The sequence below is a fragment of the Neomonachus schauinslandi genome, chromosome 6, assembly GCF_002201575.2.
Source record: "Neomonachus schauinslandi chromosome 6, ASM220157v2, whole genome shotgun sequence".
NCBI lineage: Eukaryota > Metazoa > Chordata > Mammalia > Carnivora > Phocidae > Neomonachus > Neomonachus schauinslandi.
In genome coordinates, this window is record NC_058408.1 from 485673 (window position 1) to 501193 (window position 15521).

Sequence of the window (15521 nt, forward strand, 5' to 3'; positions counted from 1 at the left end):
ATTTCCCTAATCCTTTCCACACTTTAACAGCATTCTTCTGTAAGGAAGGTAACTTATATCTTACAAACAAGTTCTCATTTATTTATTTATTCATCATTTATGTAAGTATTGACTCATGGATATTTATTTTTAGTTTATAATCCAATACTATCATAATTTATTTTGTTACTCCAGTTTTTCTAGCTTTGGCCATTAGGAACTCTTTCAGGTTGACTCCTGTGTCCTTTGGGCTTGCCCCATCTTAATTAAGTAATTAGTTGTAGTACTTCCTTACTTTCTGGCCCTATAAGATGAGCCAGGCCCATCTTGTATTTTCTCCCGCCCAGCTATTTCCTCAAGGAGTCCTGGTTCTTTCTGTTAGAGAGCTGTATTTAGAAACCAAGATCTGCTGCTAGTGTGCTTGCTGCTAGTACTGTGACTGTCCCTTGGCCCTCTCAGCAGACAGTGCGAGGAAGTATATGTATATACACATATCTGTATTTCTATGTCTATTTTTCTGTGTATATATTAATGTAAACATGAAATCATAGTGATATCTTTGGTTCTAATCTTGCACCACAGTGTAATTCCTTTCTCTGGTAACAAGAAACCTGACACTCAGTATCTACAGTGTATTTACTTATTTGTTGAACCCCAGTGTAAATATAGTTTCAGGACGATTAAGTCAGTTTTTGTGTTTCTTGTGAAAGGAAGTATAGCTTTGCCTGAAATAGAGCATATTTTGATGCTCCTTGGCCTTTTTTGAGGGGCGCTTGCCTATATTACCTGATTAACATTTTCCTTCGATTTAAAAATTCCATAAAAGAAGGGATGCCTGGGTGGAAACTGTCATAGTCACAGGAGATGAAGGAAACACAATAATGTAGTTTAGTAATGTGGTGTCTTGAAGTAAATCCTAGACCAGAAAAAGGACATTAGTGGAATATTAAAGAAAACTGGGTCAAGAGTATATGGGAACTCTTTGTACTATCTTTGCATTGCTTCTGTAAATTTAATATTATTTTAAAAGAAAATATTTTAAAAATTTACTTGATTAATCTTTTACTTAATATTTAATTGAACAGAACCTGAAGTTAAAAGAAATGAAGAATGGGAAGCCTGGGTGACTCAGTTGGTGAAGTGTCTGCCTTCAGCTCAGGTCATGATCCCAGGGTCCTGGGATCAAGTCCCGCATCAGGGTCCTTGCTCAGCAGGGAGCCTGCTTCTCCCTCTGCCTGCCGCTCCCACTGCTTGTGCTCACTCTCTCTGTCAAATAAAGAAATAAAGTCTTAAAAAAAAAAAAGAAAGAAATGAAGACCAAAATACGGGAGCTATCATTAAGAACCAAGAGAAGCTGAAATCTCACGGGATCTGCTGGTAAAACATACTATTAAGGAAGTGTTCCAAGGATGGCAAAGGAAGGAAGGGTGACCTTACATAATATATACTAGATAATTAGGCACTGGATAACCTAATTAAACAGGAAATTAAATACTTTTCTTCTGTGGAGAAATACATAGGGCAATCATAGGACAGAAGTAGCTGTGACCTTACATAAAAATATGAAAAGCCTTGTGCACGCAAAGACTACCCATCTAACCACTTCAATAGCAATAAGCTTTTCAATACATGGCCATCGACCATAAAGAAAAAAATTACCTTGTATGAATTATAGGTAAATTTAGAGTGATTAAGAGAAATACCATACCTTCAATTTACCTCCTTTTTTTTTTTTTTTTTTTTTAATTTTTAAGCAGGTTTTTTTTTTTGGACAAGGAAAGGTAAGGGGAGGGGCAGAGGGAGCGAGAGAAAATCTTAAGCAGGCTCCACGCCCATGCGGAGCCTGACAGGGGCTCCATCTCACAACTCTGAGATCATGACCTGAGCCAAAATCAAGAGTCAGACACTTAACCAACTGAACCACCCAGGTGCTCAACTTACCTGTAAGATAAAAATGAATAACTTTAGGGGCACCTGGGTGGCTCAGTCGGTTGAGCAGCTGCCTTCGGCTCGGGTCGTGATCCCGGGGTCCTGGGATCGAGCCCCACATTGGGCTCCCTGCTCAGCAGGAAGCCTGCTTCTCCCTCTCCCACTCCCCCTGCTTGTGTTCCCTCTTTCACTGTCTCTCCCTCTGTCAAATAAATAAATAAAATCTTCTTAAAAAATGAATAACTTTATTAAATAATATAATGAATTTTCTTATCTACATGTTCATATTACTTCAGGTATACTTCAGGTCCACACAGGAGCAAGGTAATAAAGAAAGAAAAATGAATGAAATAGAGAGGACCAGAGTTGATCCAGGGAGATGAATTAGGAAGAAGAAAATAATAAAGAGAATGAAACCAGTATTGCAAGAACCAAAGGGATGCAGAGCCAGGAGCAAAAGAGAGGGAGCAGAAATGGCAAATATTTCCTGCCTTCCCTGATTCTCATATTTATCCTAGCTTCCAAATCAACTCCTCTTGTTTATACAATTATATTCCACTGTAGCAACTAATCAACCTGTAAGTATTTACGGAACATCAACAACATGCTGAGCATACCACAATAAGTACGGATCACCCTATATTCCTCTCACCCTGCACCAAAATCATCCAGTTATTCAAACCCTTTCTTCCTCTTCCATGTCAGCTAAAATCATGCCTTCATCTCTAAACTCCTCCACTTGTCCTTTACCTAAGGTTAAAAATCTAGATTTCCCACTAGAAAAAGGGCATATTCATATATTTAGACTGCCTCTGAAGGATACAGAAAAGTGACTCTCTCCTGGAGAAAGATTAAAGGCTTACTTTTCACTCTATAACCTTTTATATTCTTTGAAGGTTTTACCAAATGAAGTAGCACCTAGTCAAAGCAAAACAAAAATCAAAAGAAATGTAGCATTCCTACCAAATAAAACAAGCCCCCTAGAGTCTATCACTTCTATCCATCATCTCCATCACAGCCACTAATTTGCTTCACTACAGTGTTGACAAAAACATCATAAAATTCTAAGTACCTAAATACCAATGGAGTGCTTAAATCTTTCTATCTTTACAGACACCTTACAGTTACTAGGCATTTCAATAAATATTCATCAAATGAATGAACAATCTCTCTTAGGCATATGCTTCCCTTTCACAATGTCCTCTCCCTCTCCCACCCCGCCCTTTCAGAGTGCTCTTTTCCACTCAGATGAGAATGTTACCTGGTAGGACACTGAAACTGGCATTTATTATTGAGAGTCTAGCAAAATTGGGAAAGCTGATTTAAAAGATACTTAACTTTGGAATACTTATAAGTCAGATGAAATTAAGCTGAGAGCCAGATTTGACATTTTTCCTAGCAATTGTGTAAGTGTATCTTTTGATATCAGAGTGAATTCATGTAGTTAAAAGTAATTACATTTAAAAATTGCTTACGTGACCAATACGATTCTTCTTTTCTAACCTTCTCTATCTATTGTAGCTGCCCTGTAAGACATGTTCCTCAATATTCTCACCTTTGAGAGTCCTCATACCATATTTCACTGATTCTAAGACAGTTTTTGATATTTTAACATCTCTGAAATTGAGTTTTATCTTATAACTGATGACATCTTTCACTTGCTGTCAGCCAGGCAGCAGTCACGACATAGTTGTGATTGATTGCATATGTGAGAACATTAAAAGGCCAGCATCAAAACTTGTAGAATAGATATTAGTGGTAGGAAGAAAATCTGGTGGCCAATAGTGACACTCTTTAATCTCCTGGGAATCAAATGATTAAGGAGATGGGGTGAGAAGGGTAGTAACTCAGATGTGCCGGGCACTTTTCCATAACTAGAAAAAAACCCCACAACATATCCATATAATTGCAAAGCTAACTTAAGAGCCCAATATTATAGCTTTTAGGGTTTTTTTTTTTTTAAGTTTTATTTACTTAAGTAATCTCTATACCCAATGTGGGACTCAAACTCACAACCCCGAGATCAAGAGTTACACACTCTTGGGGCGACTGGCTGGCCCAGTTGGTGGAGAATGTGACTCTTGATCTCAGAGTTATGAGTTCCAGCCCCACTTTGGGTATAGAGATTACTGAAAAATAAAATCTTAAAAAAAAAAAAAAAAAGGTTACACACTCTTCCAACTGAGCCAGCCAGGTGCCCCAGCTTTTACATGTTTTGTTTTTAATTGATTCTTTTAAGAAATACTGCATCCATAACAGTCTTACTGGCACAGAGGAAGATATTGTGGGGATAAACACAGACATCGATGATTCCCAGTGAAAAAGTGTTTCATCTGAGACAGAAACACTATGGTAGTTTTAGAAATATCTTAGCCAATTTATTTTATTTATATTTTCCTTTTTATTAGGCATGAGAGTGAAACATAATAAAAATAACCATCTAATTAAGTCTTAGTTCTTCTGTAGGTATAAAATAGAAATTCTAAGCGAAGAAAAGCATAGTTTAGTTGGTTATGTTTATCTTAGTGGTACATTAAAAAAAAACAGCTTGGGCACCTGGGTGGCTCAGTTGGTTAAGCGACTGCCTTCGGCTCAGGTCATGATCCTGGAGTCCCAGGATCGAGTCCCACATCAGGCTCCCTGCTTGGCAGGGAGTCTGCTTCTCCCTCTGACCCTCGCCCCTCTCATGCTCTCTCTCTCTCTCTCATTCTCTCTCTCAAATAAACAAATAAAATCTTAAAAAAAAAAACAGCTTTATACTAGATGGCATCTTCAATCATATGAAATATGGTATACCAAACAACTTTAACTTCTCTTTAATAACATAGTATAGATGTATCATTTATCAAAATATTTATAAAACTATACAGGTATTTCTGGCGTATCAATGTAGCAATGAAGTGCCAGAAACTCTGGGATGCAAAAAGCCTTGCTTTGATTTTGGATACAAACAGGATTTCTCCAGCTGCTCTAATCTAAAAAAGACTGGTGCAGGGCTTCCAGACTTTAGTAATGCATGAGAATCACTGGAGAGCTTGTTAATTCCCTGGACCCATTCCTGAGATTCTAATTCAGCAGAACTGAGATGGGGTCTGAGAATTTACATTTTTCTTTCTTTTTGGCATCTCACAGTTACATTTATTCACACCACACAGGAAACAACACATCTACAAGTGTACAGCAATGCTCCATGTTCCCACCTAACAGAGATTGCTGAGATTTACAGCCAAAATGACATTCCATCTGTACTCTAAGTAAAGCTGGTCAATGATGACTATGAGCAGGTGCAGGACTCGAACTTTTCAAAGCTTTACTTCTTTTATCAGCAATCCTGATTTTATGAACGATGAAGCCCACGAACTCCATTCCTACCCAAATCTGGTAAAGTTGGGTAGAGCAGGGCCTCATGAGGACCCGAACATTTTTAACAAGGCTTTGAATCATCTCAGCACAGGACCCCTAACTCAGGCTGCCCCAACCCGCACGGCCAACGACTCGGAAAGGTCACCAAGTACACTCTTTTCCCTTCAAGGTTTTATATTTAAATAATCTCTACACCCAGGGTGGGGCTCGAGCTTCCAACCTAGAGATCAAGAGTCGCATGCTCCACCAACTGAGACAGCCAGGCACTCCAAGGATTTACATTTCTAGGATTCCAAGTGATACTGATGCTGCTGATGACACAGGTTCACAGACCACACTCTAAGAAGTACTAGCTTTTTTAGTTCCTTTTGCCTTACTCAAGACCCACCTCAGACCTTAACACCTAAGCTAGTTCCAATAAATAATTCCTTCTTTTCTTCAAGGATTCAAAAAAACTAGGGTTTCTACTCTGTCTCAGGCACCACGCCAGGTACTAGATATATTAAAAAAGTTGGGGGTGCCTGGGTGGCTCAGTGGTTAAGCGTCTGCCTTCGGCTCAGGTCACGATCCCCGGGTCCTGGGATCAAGCCCCGAGTCGGGTTCCCTGCTCGGCGGGGAGCCTGCTTCTCCCTCTCCCACTCCTCTGCTTGTGTTCCTGCTCTCGCTATCTCTCTCTCTCTCTGTCAAATAAATAAATAAAATCTTTTTTAAAAATTTAAATAAATAAATAAATAAATAAATAAATAAATAAGAGCATATAACTACCAAGCTAAGGAGAGAGGGTAGAATAATAATAAACACAGGGCGCCTGGGTGGCTCAGTCGTTAAGCGTCTGCCTTCGGCTCAGGTCATGATCCCAGGGTCCTGGGATCGAGCCCCGCGTCGGGCTCCCTGCTCGGCGGGAAGCCTGCTTCTCCCTCTCCCACTCCCCCTGCTTGTGTTCTCTCTCTTGCCGTGTCTCTCTCTGTCAAATAAATAAATAAAATCTTAAAAAAAAGTCACAGAATAGGACGCCACAATTAGGGTTATTCTGCAGATTGCTTTTTTTCTACTTATCATTTGAAGCCAACACCATTTGTATTAACCATGTATAAAGATATCAGATTATTCTACTCTAGATGAACGATTTCACAATGTGTTTTCCCTCAACATACCTATCTCTCGAGCAAGAATAATACTGCTGAGGCGTATCGGTTGGGTAGATTCAGCAATGAGCATAGCTTTTTGAGAACATAAGGTGCCATTTTCATATAAAGGCTCAACAGTTACTGCATCATGATGGGTGGAATGCCTGTCAAAATAAAATACTTAAGAGTCTGAAATAAGACTGTGGGTTAAAATTAACTTTCAGGAGAACAGATTCTTATAGTTTTTCCATGTTACACATTACCTGGTGTATTTAAATGACACTCTTTAAAGTAGAAACCATGCTTAGAGACACAGGATTTCAGTGAGACTTATCAGAACCTTTTCCCAGTGATCCCTTGTGCAATGTTACACATGTATTATATTCCTCCCTTGATATTTAAAATAAGATTGCAGGGGCGCCTGGGTGGCTCAGTTAAGCGTCTGCTTTTGGCTCAGGTCATGATCCCAGGGTCCTGGGATCAAGCCCCACATAGGGCTCTCTACTCTGTGAGGAGCCTTACTTCTCCCTCTGCCCCCTGCTCTTGCTCTCTCAAATAAATAAAATCTTTAAAAAATAAGATTGTTCCATTCTTCCCTCAGTATGTGAAAACAGGATTGATGGGGGTGCCTGGGTGACTGGGTTAAGCCTCTGCCTTCAGCTCAAGTTATGACCTCAGGGTCCTGGGATCAAGCCCCAAATCCAGCTCCCTACTCAGCGGGGAGTCTGCTTCTCCCTCGCCCTCTGTGCATGCACACGTGCTCTCTCTCCCTCCAATAAATAAATAAAATCTTTAAAAAAAAAACAAAACAAAAAAACGGACTGATGTTTTGTTTCCAATAATGAGAGACACACATTTCTCATACTGTGAGGAATGAGTTTTGTCCAATCTCAAAACTGGGCTGCCAAGACAGAAAAACTGCCTAAATTATGAGGTGTGAGTACAACTCAAAATACAATTAAAAAAAATGTTTTGGGGCGCCTGGATCCCTCAGCTGGTTATGCGTCTGCCTTCGGCTCAGGTCATGGTCCCAGGGCCCTGGGATCCAGCCCAGGGATCGGCTCCCTGCTGAGCAGAGTCTGCTTCTCCCTCTGCCGCTCCCCCTGCTTGTGCTCTCTCCCCCAAACAAGTAAGTAAAATCTTTAAAGAACAAAACAGTTAATGCTCTGGCTTTGGACGGCGAGACTCCGTGCATCGCCCACACGGGGTCATCTTCCAGGCCCGACCCCCTTACCCTGCCACACAGCGGGGGCTGAACTTCCCACTCTCCGCACAGCCCTACGGCCTCTCTCGGGAAACAGGAAAGGGCCATCTAGCCCTGTGATGCGGCGGCGCCCACTTCCCTCGGAGTGGAGGAAGCTCGCCAACACCCCCTCCCACCAGGCAGGCCTCCTCTCCACGCGAAGCGAGTCTCCCCACTTCACGGTCTCGGGGCCTCACCTCGCTCCTCGGTGAAATGCGGGTGCAGGAACTCACCCCACAAGGCCGTGAGCGGTGTCCCGAGGCCCCTCGGGCAGAAAGCCCCAGCTTATCCGTCGGCGAGGACCCCCGCGGCCAACCCCAAGCCCCGCCCCCCGGACGCCTCCTCAGGCCGTGCGGGGACGCCTCCCGCCCCAGAGCTGCCCCACAGGAAGGGCCCTGCAGGCCAACGGCCACAAGGCGCTGCGGTGGCATCCTCGTCGAGGGAAGCCCGTCCACCCCTGCAGGGCCGAGGGGGGCGCGAAGTCTCGGGGACCCCAGCCCTCACCAGGTGTAGCAGCCCCGCTGCGCCTCCAGCAGGAAGGGCACGCGGCCTGGCTCCCGGCCGAAGGGGAGCAACACCTGCGGCACGTTGAGTTTGTTGGCCAGGGTCCCAAGCAAACACTGAAGCAGCAGCGGGACGCCGGGTGCAGGCCAGCCGACAAACGGCCGGCCGCGTCGGAGACGCCGGGCCCCAAAGCCCGTCATGGCGACCACCCGGCCTCCAGTTCCCGCTCTTCTGCGGTCGAGGCCCGGCCCCCAACGCCGGCCAATCCGCGGGCGCGACGTCGCGGGAGGCGGGGCCTCCTCCTGGCTGGGAATTGTGGGAGTTCCTCCCGGGAGTGCTTGTCGCGGCTGCGCGTGGGAAGGGCGCGAGGCGAGCCCGCCGCTCGGAGGGCAACTTCCCGAGAACTTCTCAGGCAGCAGATCTTTTTCACGGTAAAGAAGCAGAGCATCTAGTAAGTGCTAACTTCTCCCAGTTTAATTTCTTCTGCTGCCTACCTTGTGTTCGGTTCCTTGCAAAAATTTGTTCTGCCGTAATTTCCAAGCCGCATTGGTCCGTGCCTGTAAATGGAAACATTTCCCAGTCCCAGTGTAAATAAAAATGTAATCTAAATAAAAATTTCCCAGTATAAAGAACTGGACTTGGCCAAGGAAGCTGTGTCGTTTCTACGAGGAAGGCACGCGCGTGTCCAGCCTCCAGGCCAGAGCGCGGGCGATGCTCGGCACGTGTCCGCGGCAGCCGCCGAAGCTACCCACCCGCACTGCCGCTGTCGCCAGACACTCGGAGCACGCTGCGGGTTCACTTGTTTTCTCCAAAAGGCAGCGGAGTATCAAGTACCAGCTCAGAGGCCGTCGCAGGGCAGCTAGGGAGGGCATGGGATCAGCGTCAGAGATTTTGCTGAAGTCCTTTAAGGAGCCCGAGTCCATGGTTTGTAAGAATTAACACCGTGGTAAAGGAAAAGGTACAGCTCGCCCTGAACGTGCCAGTGCTAAATTAAGTAATCTGTAAGAGGCCTGGCACGTAACTATTATCTCTACTGCTCACACTTACCCTGGAACACATAGTATCTTTATTTTACAGATGGGGAAACTAAATTATTTACATCAGGACATACAAGTAAGAATCTCTGAGCTGAGTTTCGAACCCAGTTTTGGTCTGCTTCCACAGCGTGTGATCTCTACTAAATCCTGTTGCTACCACCCACAAAGATCTGATTTTTCACTCAAACTGCATAGTTCCTGTGGAGAAAGCACAACGGGATTAGTAAATAAAAGTCAAGTAGGTCTAAGGATTAGAGGGACTGGTTCTTTATTTCAAAAAGACACTTGTCAATTTTCAGTATCAAAACAGTTTGCACTATTGGTTTCTTTCTCCCAATCGGCCCCCAGAGAGCACACCAAAGGAGAGTGCATTTTAAGCCAATAAGCTGCAGGATGCACACCTAACAGGCCTCACAGAAACCTCACCAAAAAGGGGAATTGGGGAGGGAAAGAAACTTTAAAAGGTCAGCACACTGTCAGCCCACAGACTGTAGAGAGTTCTTAGCCAGACAGGGTGGCCAATGTGCCCCAACCCTAACGAAGCAAAGTTTCAAAATAATATAAAATTTAAAAACAGTTTTGTACATAATCTATTCAAGATTTCTCCAGCACTAACTGATACAAAGCACAAGATGGCACTTCAGAGACAGCAGCTTTGGACCCAGCAAAGGGGGATGAGATGAGTTTGTTTCATATGGCTAAATCAGTGGCAAACACGTAATTTTCTTTTTTTCCTTCAAGGAGGCAGGAGAGAAAATAAGCTGTCACCTCAACATAAAGGGAACATGATCCATTCCGTGGGCAGTTAGGGTAAAGATAGGATAAGGATTTGGTCTCAGACAGAGGTCTCACCATCTTAATTTGTTTGGTCACTTCTGATGGAAAAAAAAAAAAATTAAAAAATAAAGTTGCTCAAAGATACCTTAAAGCTGAAACCCTGAGCCACACTTTTTTGGCCACTCCTCCTGGAATCACCTTTCTAATCTGGCTGGTACTTTGGACAAAGCAATGAAGCTTCCCAGAGTGGGTCTCTTTCCGGGCTCTGGCTCTCAGTAAGGCAGGCCCCTGCCTCCTCTGTGGAGAGGGCAGTATGCACTAAACTGAAAAGTTACTTTCCAAATGTGAGGAAGGGAACAGACTGCTGCTTCAGAACTGTGGAATTATTTGGAATGTTTTACAAATGGTTGCTACATCAACAACAACAAAAAAAGGTAATTACAAAATGTGTACATCACAACATGCTTTTAAAGACACTTTGCATTGTGCTCACATTCCCTTAAACATTGTTCCCGAAGGTGCTCAGCCTCAAGCCCAACTGGAATCTCTAGGGAGAGGCAGAGACAGTTCGGCGAAAAAGACACAGGGGTTGGGGTGGGAGAGGCAGCAAAAGGAGAAAGCAGCCTTCCAGTTAAAGATCAGCCCTCGGTTTCAAGGCCAGCTTCGGGCAGGCTGGCCTCAGCGGAGTCGGGATCAGAGGGAGGAGCAGCGGCAGGGCGGGACTGGGGTGCTCTACATCTCATTCAGGTCAAGCAGAGTCTGGTCCAGCATCCTTTGTGTACAGAGGTGCTCCTCTTTGGTGCATTTCAGCTTATCTAATGGGGGTAAAGGAGAGATGTTACAAAACTAGAAGTAAATCTCACGGTCTACCCACTCTGAGAATCACTCCTGCTGCAGGCAAGCTGCGGACTAACAAAGCGGCTGCCTTCTCAGACACAGGCGTGAGCCACTGCACCATTTGCTTCTGCAGGGCCTCTGGCTTTCCAGCTGGAGTTGCAGGTGTTGCTGTACTTCTGGGGGAGGAGGCTGGAGACAGATCACTCATTTCCTCATTCACCCACATCCAACCAAGGCTTTCAGTTTTCAGTCACTGAAGGAGGAAGCCTTAAGCATCAGCCATCCTTTCTTCTGGGCTTTGCCCAAAGGACAGTACCTACTTGACAAGGCTCACTGGGGTGTGACCACTGAGAACAAGGATGGGCATGTTCCTACCAGTAAAAAGAGTCTCAGCCTGAGAAGGGTACAAGAGGAACCTCATGTGTTATAGGCTTCCTCCAACACGGAAAGGAACAATTGGTGGGATAAATGAAAGACCCCCATAGCCTATCACAGAATCACTAAAGAACACAAAGCCAAGAATAAACCAAACATATAAGCAAAACCTCAACTGCGATTTTTGTAGAGCTGTTCTCCAAAACTAGCCTGTGAGAGTTACTTACAATTACACATGGAAAAAGAAGCAAGAAGAAAAATGTCAGGAAGGAAACCAGTGGCTTGAACACCAAGGAGAATCTAATCTGCTCAGCAAGCAAACCACTCAGACTACTTTGGTGGCAAGGGGCAAATACTCAACATGGAACTGTTAATACCCCATACCCCCTTCTTTCCCTTCCCTTTTTTCCACCCAGTCAGAAGGGCCCATCTCTGGGCCTGCAGATGAAGCAGTCACGACATCTTATCCAATTGGTCCTTTTATTGTTAGAAAACATCCACGCAGGCGGAACACAGCCTTCAGTCAATGCACAGGTTAAAGAGCAGCAAGTAAGGGTGGACACCAGAAAACTCTCCAGGTTCCTCACTATGATCTCTCAGGCCCCTCCCTTCATCACCCGTTATCTCTTGAAAGGGACAGAAATGCAGTGTCAACTGTTCTCACTCCCCAGTACGATTAGGAAGTCAACAATATTCTCACTGCCCCAATTAAAAAGCAATTTGTGGGGCGCTTGGGTGGCTCAGTCGGTTAAGCATCTGCCTTCCGCTCAGGTCACGATCTCAGGGTCCTGGGATCGAGTCCTGCATTGGGCTCTCTGCTCAGCAGGGAGTCTGCTTCTCCCTCTCCCCCCTGCTCATGCTCACTCTCTCTCAAATAAATAAATAAAATCTTTAAAAAAAATTTTTTTTTTTTTGCTTAGGGCAAAATGACTTTAAAAAAAAACAATCAGGGGGCGCCTGGGTGGCTCAGTCGTTGAGCGTCTGCCTTCGGCTCAGGTCATGATCCCAGAGTCCTGGGATCGAGCCCCGCATCGGGCTCCCTGCTTGGCGGGAAGCCTGCTTCTTCCTCTCCCACTCCCCCTGCTTGTGTTCCCTCTCTCGCTGTATCTCTCTCTGTCAAATAAATAAATAAAATCTTTAAAAAAAAAACAATCAGCCTTTTGCTGGGGTCCAGGTCAGTGGTGTGAGCAGTACGCTCGGCTTAATGGGCACCAGTGAGCCCTGCCCGTCAGTCACAGAGATCATGCAGCATTAGCTTCAGCTGGCTAGAGAGCACGCGGTTTCGCTCAAGTTGGCTGTAGACACACTCTGCAGCAGCACCAGGGAGAGGAAAGAAGAGGAGGAGAGGAAACAGAGGAGAAAGAGAAAAAGGGGAGGTTAGTAGAGTACCAAAAGTAAACTCTTGAGACTTTTGACTAGCTGATATACGTAACATGCATCTGAAAGGCAGGGTGGATACAAGGAGGACTCAGACAGAGGGCAGAAAGAGTCAGTCAGGTGGTGGAAAGACCAACAAAGGAACAAAATAAAATATCTTGACTGACAAGTTGGAAGGACAACATTTTAAGAAAGAAAAAAGTATCTCTATCTCCTTTACAAAGGTATTTATTCCCTGGGTTGAGAAACAGACAAGTGAAACAGGGCAAAGGAGGGAACACAGATGGCTTGTAATCAGGGTTTGACAGAAACTGAAGGGAAAAGCTGGAACATTTTCTGTAAAACCATTCAATGTAGGGGCACCTGGGGGGCTCAGTCAGTTAAGCATCTGCTTTCGGCTCAGGTCATGATCCCTGAGTCCTGGGATCAAGTCCCTGGGTCCTGGGATTGAGCCTGCTCCTCCCTCTGCTTGTGCGCTCTTCCTCTCTCTCTCTCTGACAAATAAAAAAAAAATCTTAAAAAAAAACAAAAGCACTCAGTACAGTATTATGAAGGATAAATTGGGATCAATATCCCTATACCCATTCAATCCTACTTTCTAATGCTCCTTGTTGTAGGTGCTCAATGGTTAACCCATCTTAGGGGCCTATCCATCAAACCCCCAGCCCCCTTTTCAAAAATCCTGTTAGGGCGGCAGCATGTCCAGCCCCAAGGAAGGTGAATCACGATTATCCTGTTCTGTTTTTCCAGACTCCCTTGCAGTTAGGGGTGATTATGGGATACAGTTCTAGCCAATGAGATACAGGGGGTAGTCTGCTGGAAGGCTTCTGGGAAAACTAGCTTCTTTCTTGCCTTAACATGGATGTGAGGGTGAAAGTTACAGATTTCAACCTCAAGAGAGGGCCAAGAGAATTCACAGAAACCCAGCCACACCAGGCCACAGTTGCTCTAATCTGGACTTGTTATTACAGGAGAAAAGTTAAGTTCCCTATTTATTTAAGCTATGGTTAAGCTGTTTCCCATAACTAAAAGCATTCCTGGTTAAGAGTAGTTAAGTACTGGGCGCCTGGGTGGCTCAGTTGGTTAAGCGACTGCCTTCGGCTCAGGTCATGATCCTGGAGTCCCGGGATCGAGTCCCGCATCGGGCTCCCTGCTTGGCAGGGAGTCTGCTTCTCCCTCTGACTCTCCTCCCTCTCATGCTCTCTGTCTCTCATTCTCTCTCTCTCAAATAAATAAATAAAATCTTTAAAAAAAAAAAAAAAAAAGAGTAGTTAAGTACTTAAATCACTGACTTTATTTCCCACTTGAAGTGCACCTTAAAGAGGGGGTACAGAGAAACCAAACCCATCTGACCAGCACAGGGGTAATAGGAATTTGGGGACGGACTTCCTGGTCTCCGACTCTCAAGTTCACAACCAAGTTTCTTCCTATGTTTTACAGTCTGTTTCAAAATGGTCTCAGGACCTCAATATAAAGATATACTCTTCTGTCTTAAAAATCAAGTGCAGGGCACCTGGGTGGCTCAGTTGGTTAAGCGACTGCCTTCGGCTCAGGTCATGATCCTGGAGTCCCTGGATCGAGTCCCGCATCGGGCTCCCTGCTCGGCAGGGAGTCTGCTTCTCCCTCTGACCCTCCCCCCTCTCATGCTCACTCTCTCTCTCATTCTCTCTCTAATAAATAAATAAAACCTTTAAAAAAAATAAAAATAAAAAATAAAATAAAATAAAATAAAATAAAAATCAAGTGCATTTGTGGGCTGATTGTGCCCACAGTCAAGGTGCATTGCTCAGGCACCTTGCCCTCTGGGCAGAGGTTTTCTCCAGCTCTACCTGGAAGCTGGTGACCAATATGGACCTAAGAATACTTGCCACTTTATGTACACTATCAGAACAGAAAACATAAGTATACAAAATGATCCTGGGAGGGAATAACCAAAATAATAGTTGTATTATAGGGCAGAATTAGAGCAAACTTTTAAAATTTCACTTCCCATTAAACCAGTGGTTCTCAATACACGTGGTATTATTGCCTGTTCTCTCCCCTTGGAAGGAAATTTGGAGATGTGTGGGGCAGGTTTTAATTGTCCCAATAACTAGAGGACCCTACACATATTTATTGGTTAGGGGACAACAATAAGTAGGACTGTTCTGTACATCCCATAATTTTCCTGGTTTAAATGACCAAAGTCCACCACTGAGAAACCCTACACTAGTCTTCAAGCTCCATGAGGCCTGGGATTGGACCTGTCATATTCATTGGGGCATCCCTGACAAAGGCAGGGGTCCAAATTTGTGAACTCTCATTTCTTGGGCTTTCTGTGGTGTTATATACAGATTCTAAGTGCCACCTGACTCTTCTGTAGCATCCAAATTAGTTAGTGGGACTCCCACTCCTGTCCTGGGCAAGAAGGGCGTTGTCAGAATCTAGTCCCTCAAAACAGCTTGGTCAGTGAGGGTCTGGTTCCAGTTAGGGAAATAAAGAGATAGAAATGGAAGCATTTTCTTGCCTGATTAAATCCTAGAACACACAGTTCCCTAAGAATGACAGAAGGTCAAAAGATAAATGTGGTTATTCTCTCACCTTGAACTTCATACGTAAGGTTTCTAACCTTGCTATCTCTAGTAACTAAAAATTCAGGATCAGATACCAGCTCATTAATTAAAGTTCTTGGTTTCCTGGTAACAGCAAAATAAAACAAAAAAAGGCAAGCCAGAGAATCCATTTGGTCTGATGTTCCTTTTGGGCATGTCCAATTAATTAGGGAATGATCCCATGGATGCTAGACATCCTTAGGCTTCACTGGTCTGAATCAGGTCCATTTCATTCCCTAACAGGAAAAGGGAGTGGAAAGGCTTAAGAGTAAAGGAACTGTGCACACTCTAAAGCGTCACAATTCCAGACATGAGAAGGAACAGATTTTGCCTTTTTTTTTTTTTTTTTAATATTTTTTTTTTTAATATTCCCCCTAATATT

The 15521-nt window shown here is 44.2% G+C and overlaps 3 protein-coding genes across 11 annotated transcripts in view; all 3 read right to left on the minus strand.

Annotated features, from left to right (window-relative positions):
* Nucleotides 1-8345, minus strand: part of NUP210L (nucleoporin 210 like) — an 80652-nt gene extending 72307 nt beyond the window's left edge. The window contains exons 1-2 of the mRNA XM_044916000.1: nt 8146-8345; nt 6426-6562 (exon numbers count right to left, since the gene is read on the minus strand). Coding sequence (XP_044771935.1) covers nt 6426-6562; nt 8146-8345 — 337 coding nt within the window. The remainder of the gene's footprint in view (nt 1-6425; nt 6563-8145) is intronic.
* On the minus strand, nt 5173-5352 carry LOC123325111 (ATP synthase subunit ATP5MJ, mitochondrial-like). The gene has a single exon (XM_044916441.1). The coding sequence runs from the start codon at nt 5350-5352 to the stop codon at nt 5173-5175; it is 180 nt and encodes a 59-aa protein (XP_044772376.1).
* A 1088-nt stretch (nt 8346-9433) lies between the features above and the next one.
* Nucleotides 9434-15521, minus strand: part of TPM3 (tropomyosin 3) — a 29519-nt gene continuing 23431 nt past the window's right edge. For 6 of the 9 annotated variants that reach the window (XM_044915842.1, XM_021682189.2, XM_021682193.2 and 3 more), the window contains one exon: nt 9434-10774. In XM_044915842.1, coding sequence (XP_044771777.1) covers nt 10692-10774 — 83 coding nt within the window. In that variant the 3' untranslated portion in view covers nt 9434-10691. Of the gene's footprint in view, nt 10775-12373; nt 12480-15521 lie in introns of those variants that run through there. The other 3 variants (XM_044915843.1, XM_021682194.2, XM_021682195.2) reach the window with 1 other exon arrangement.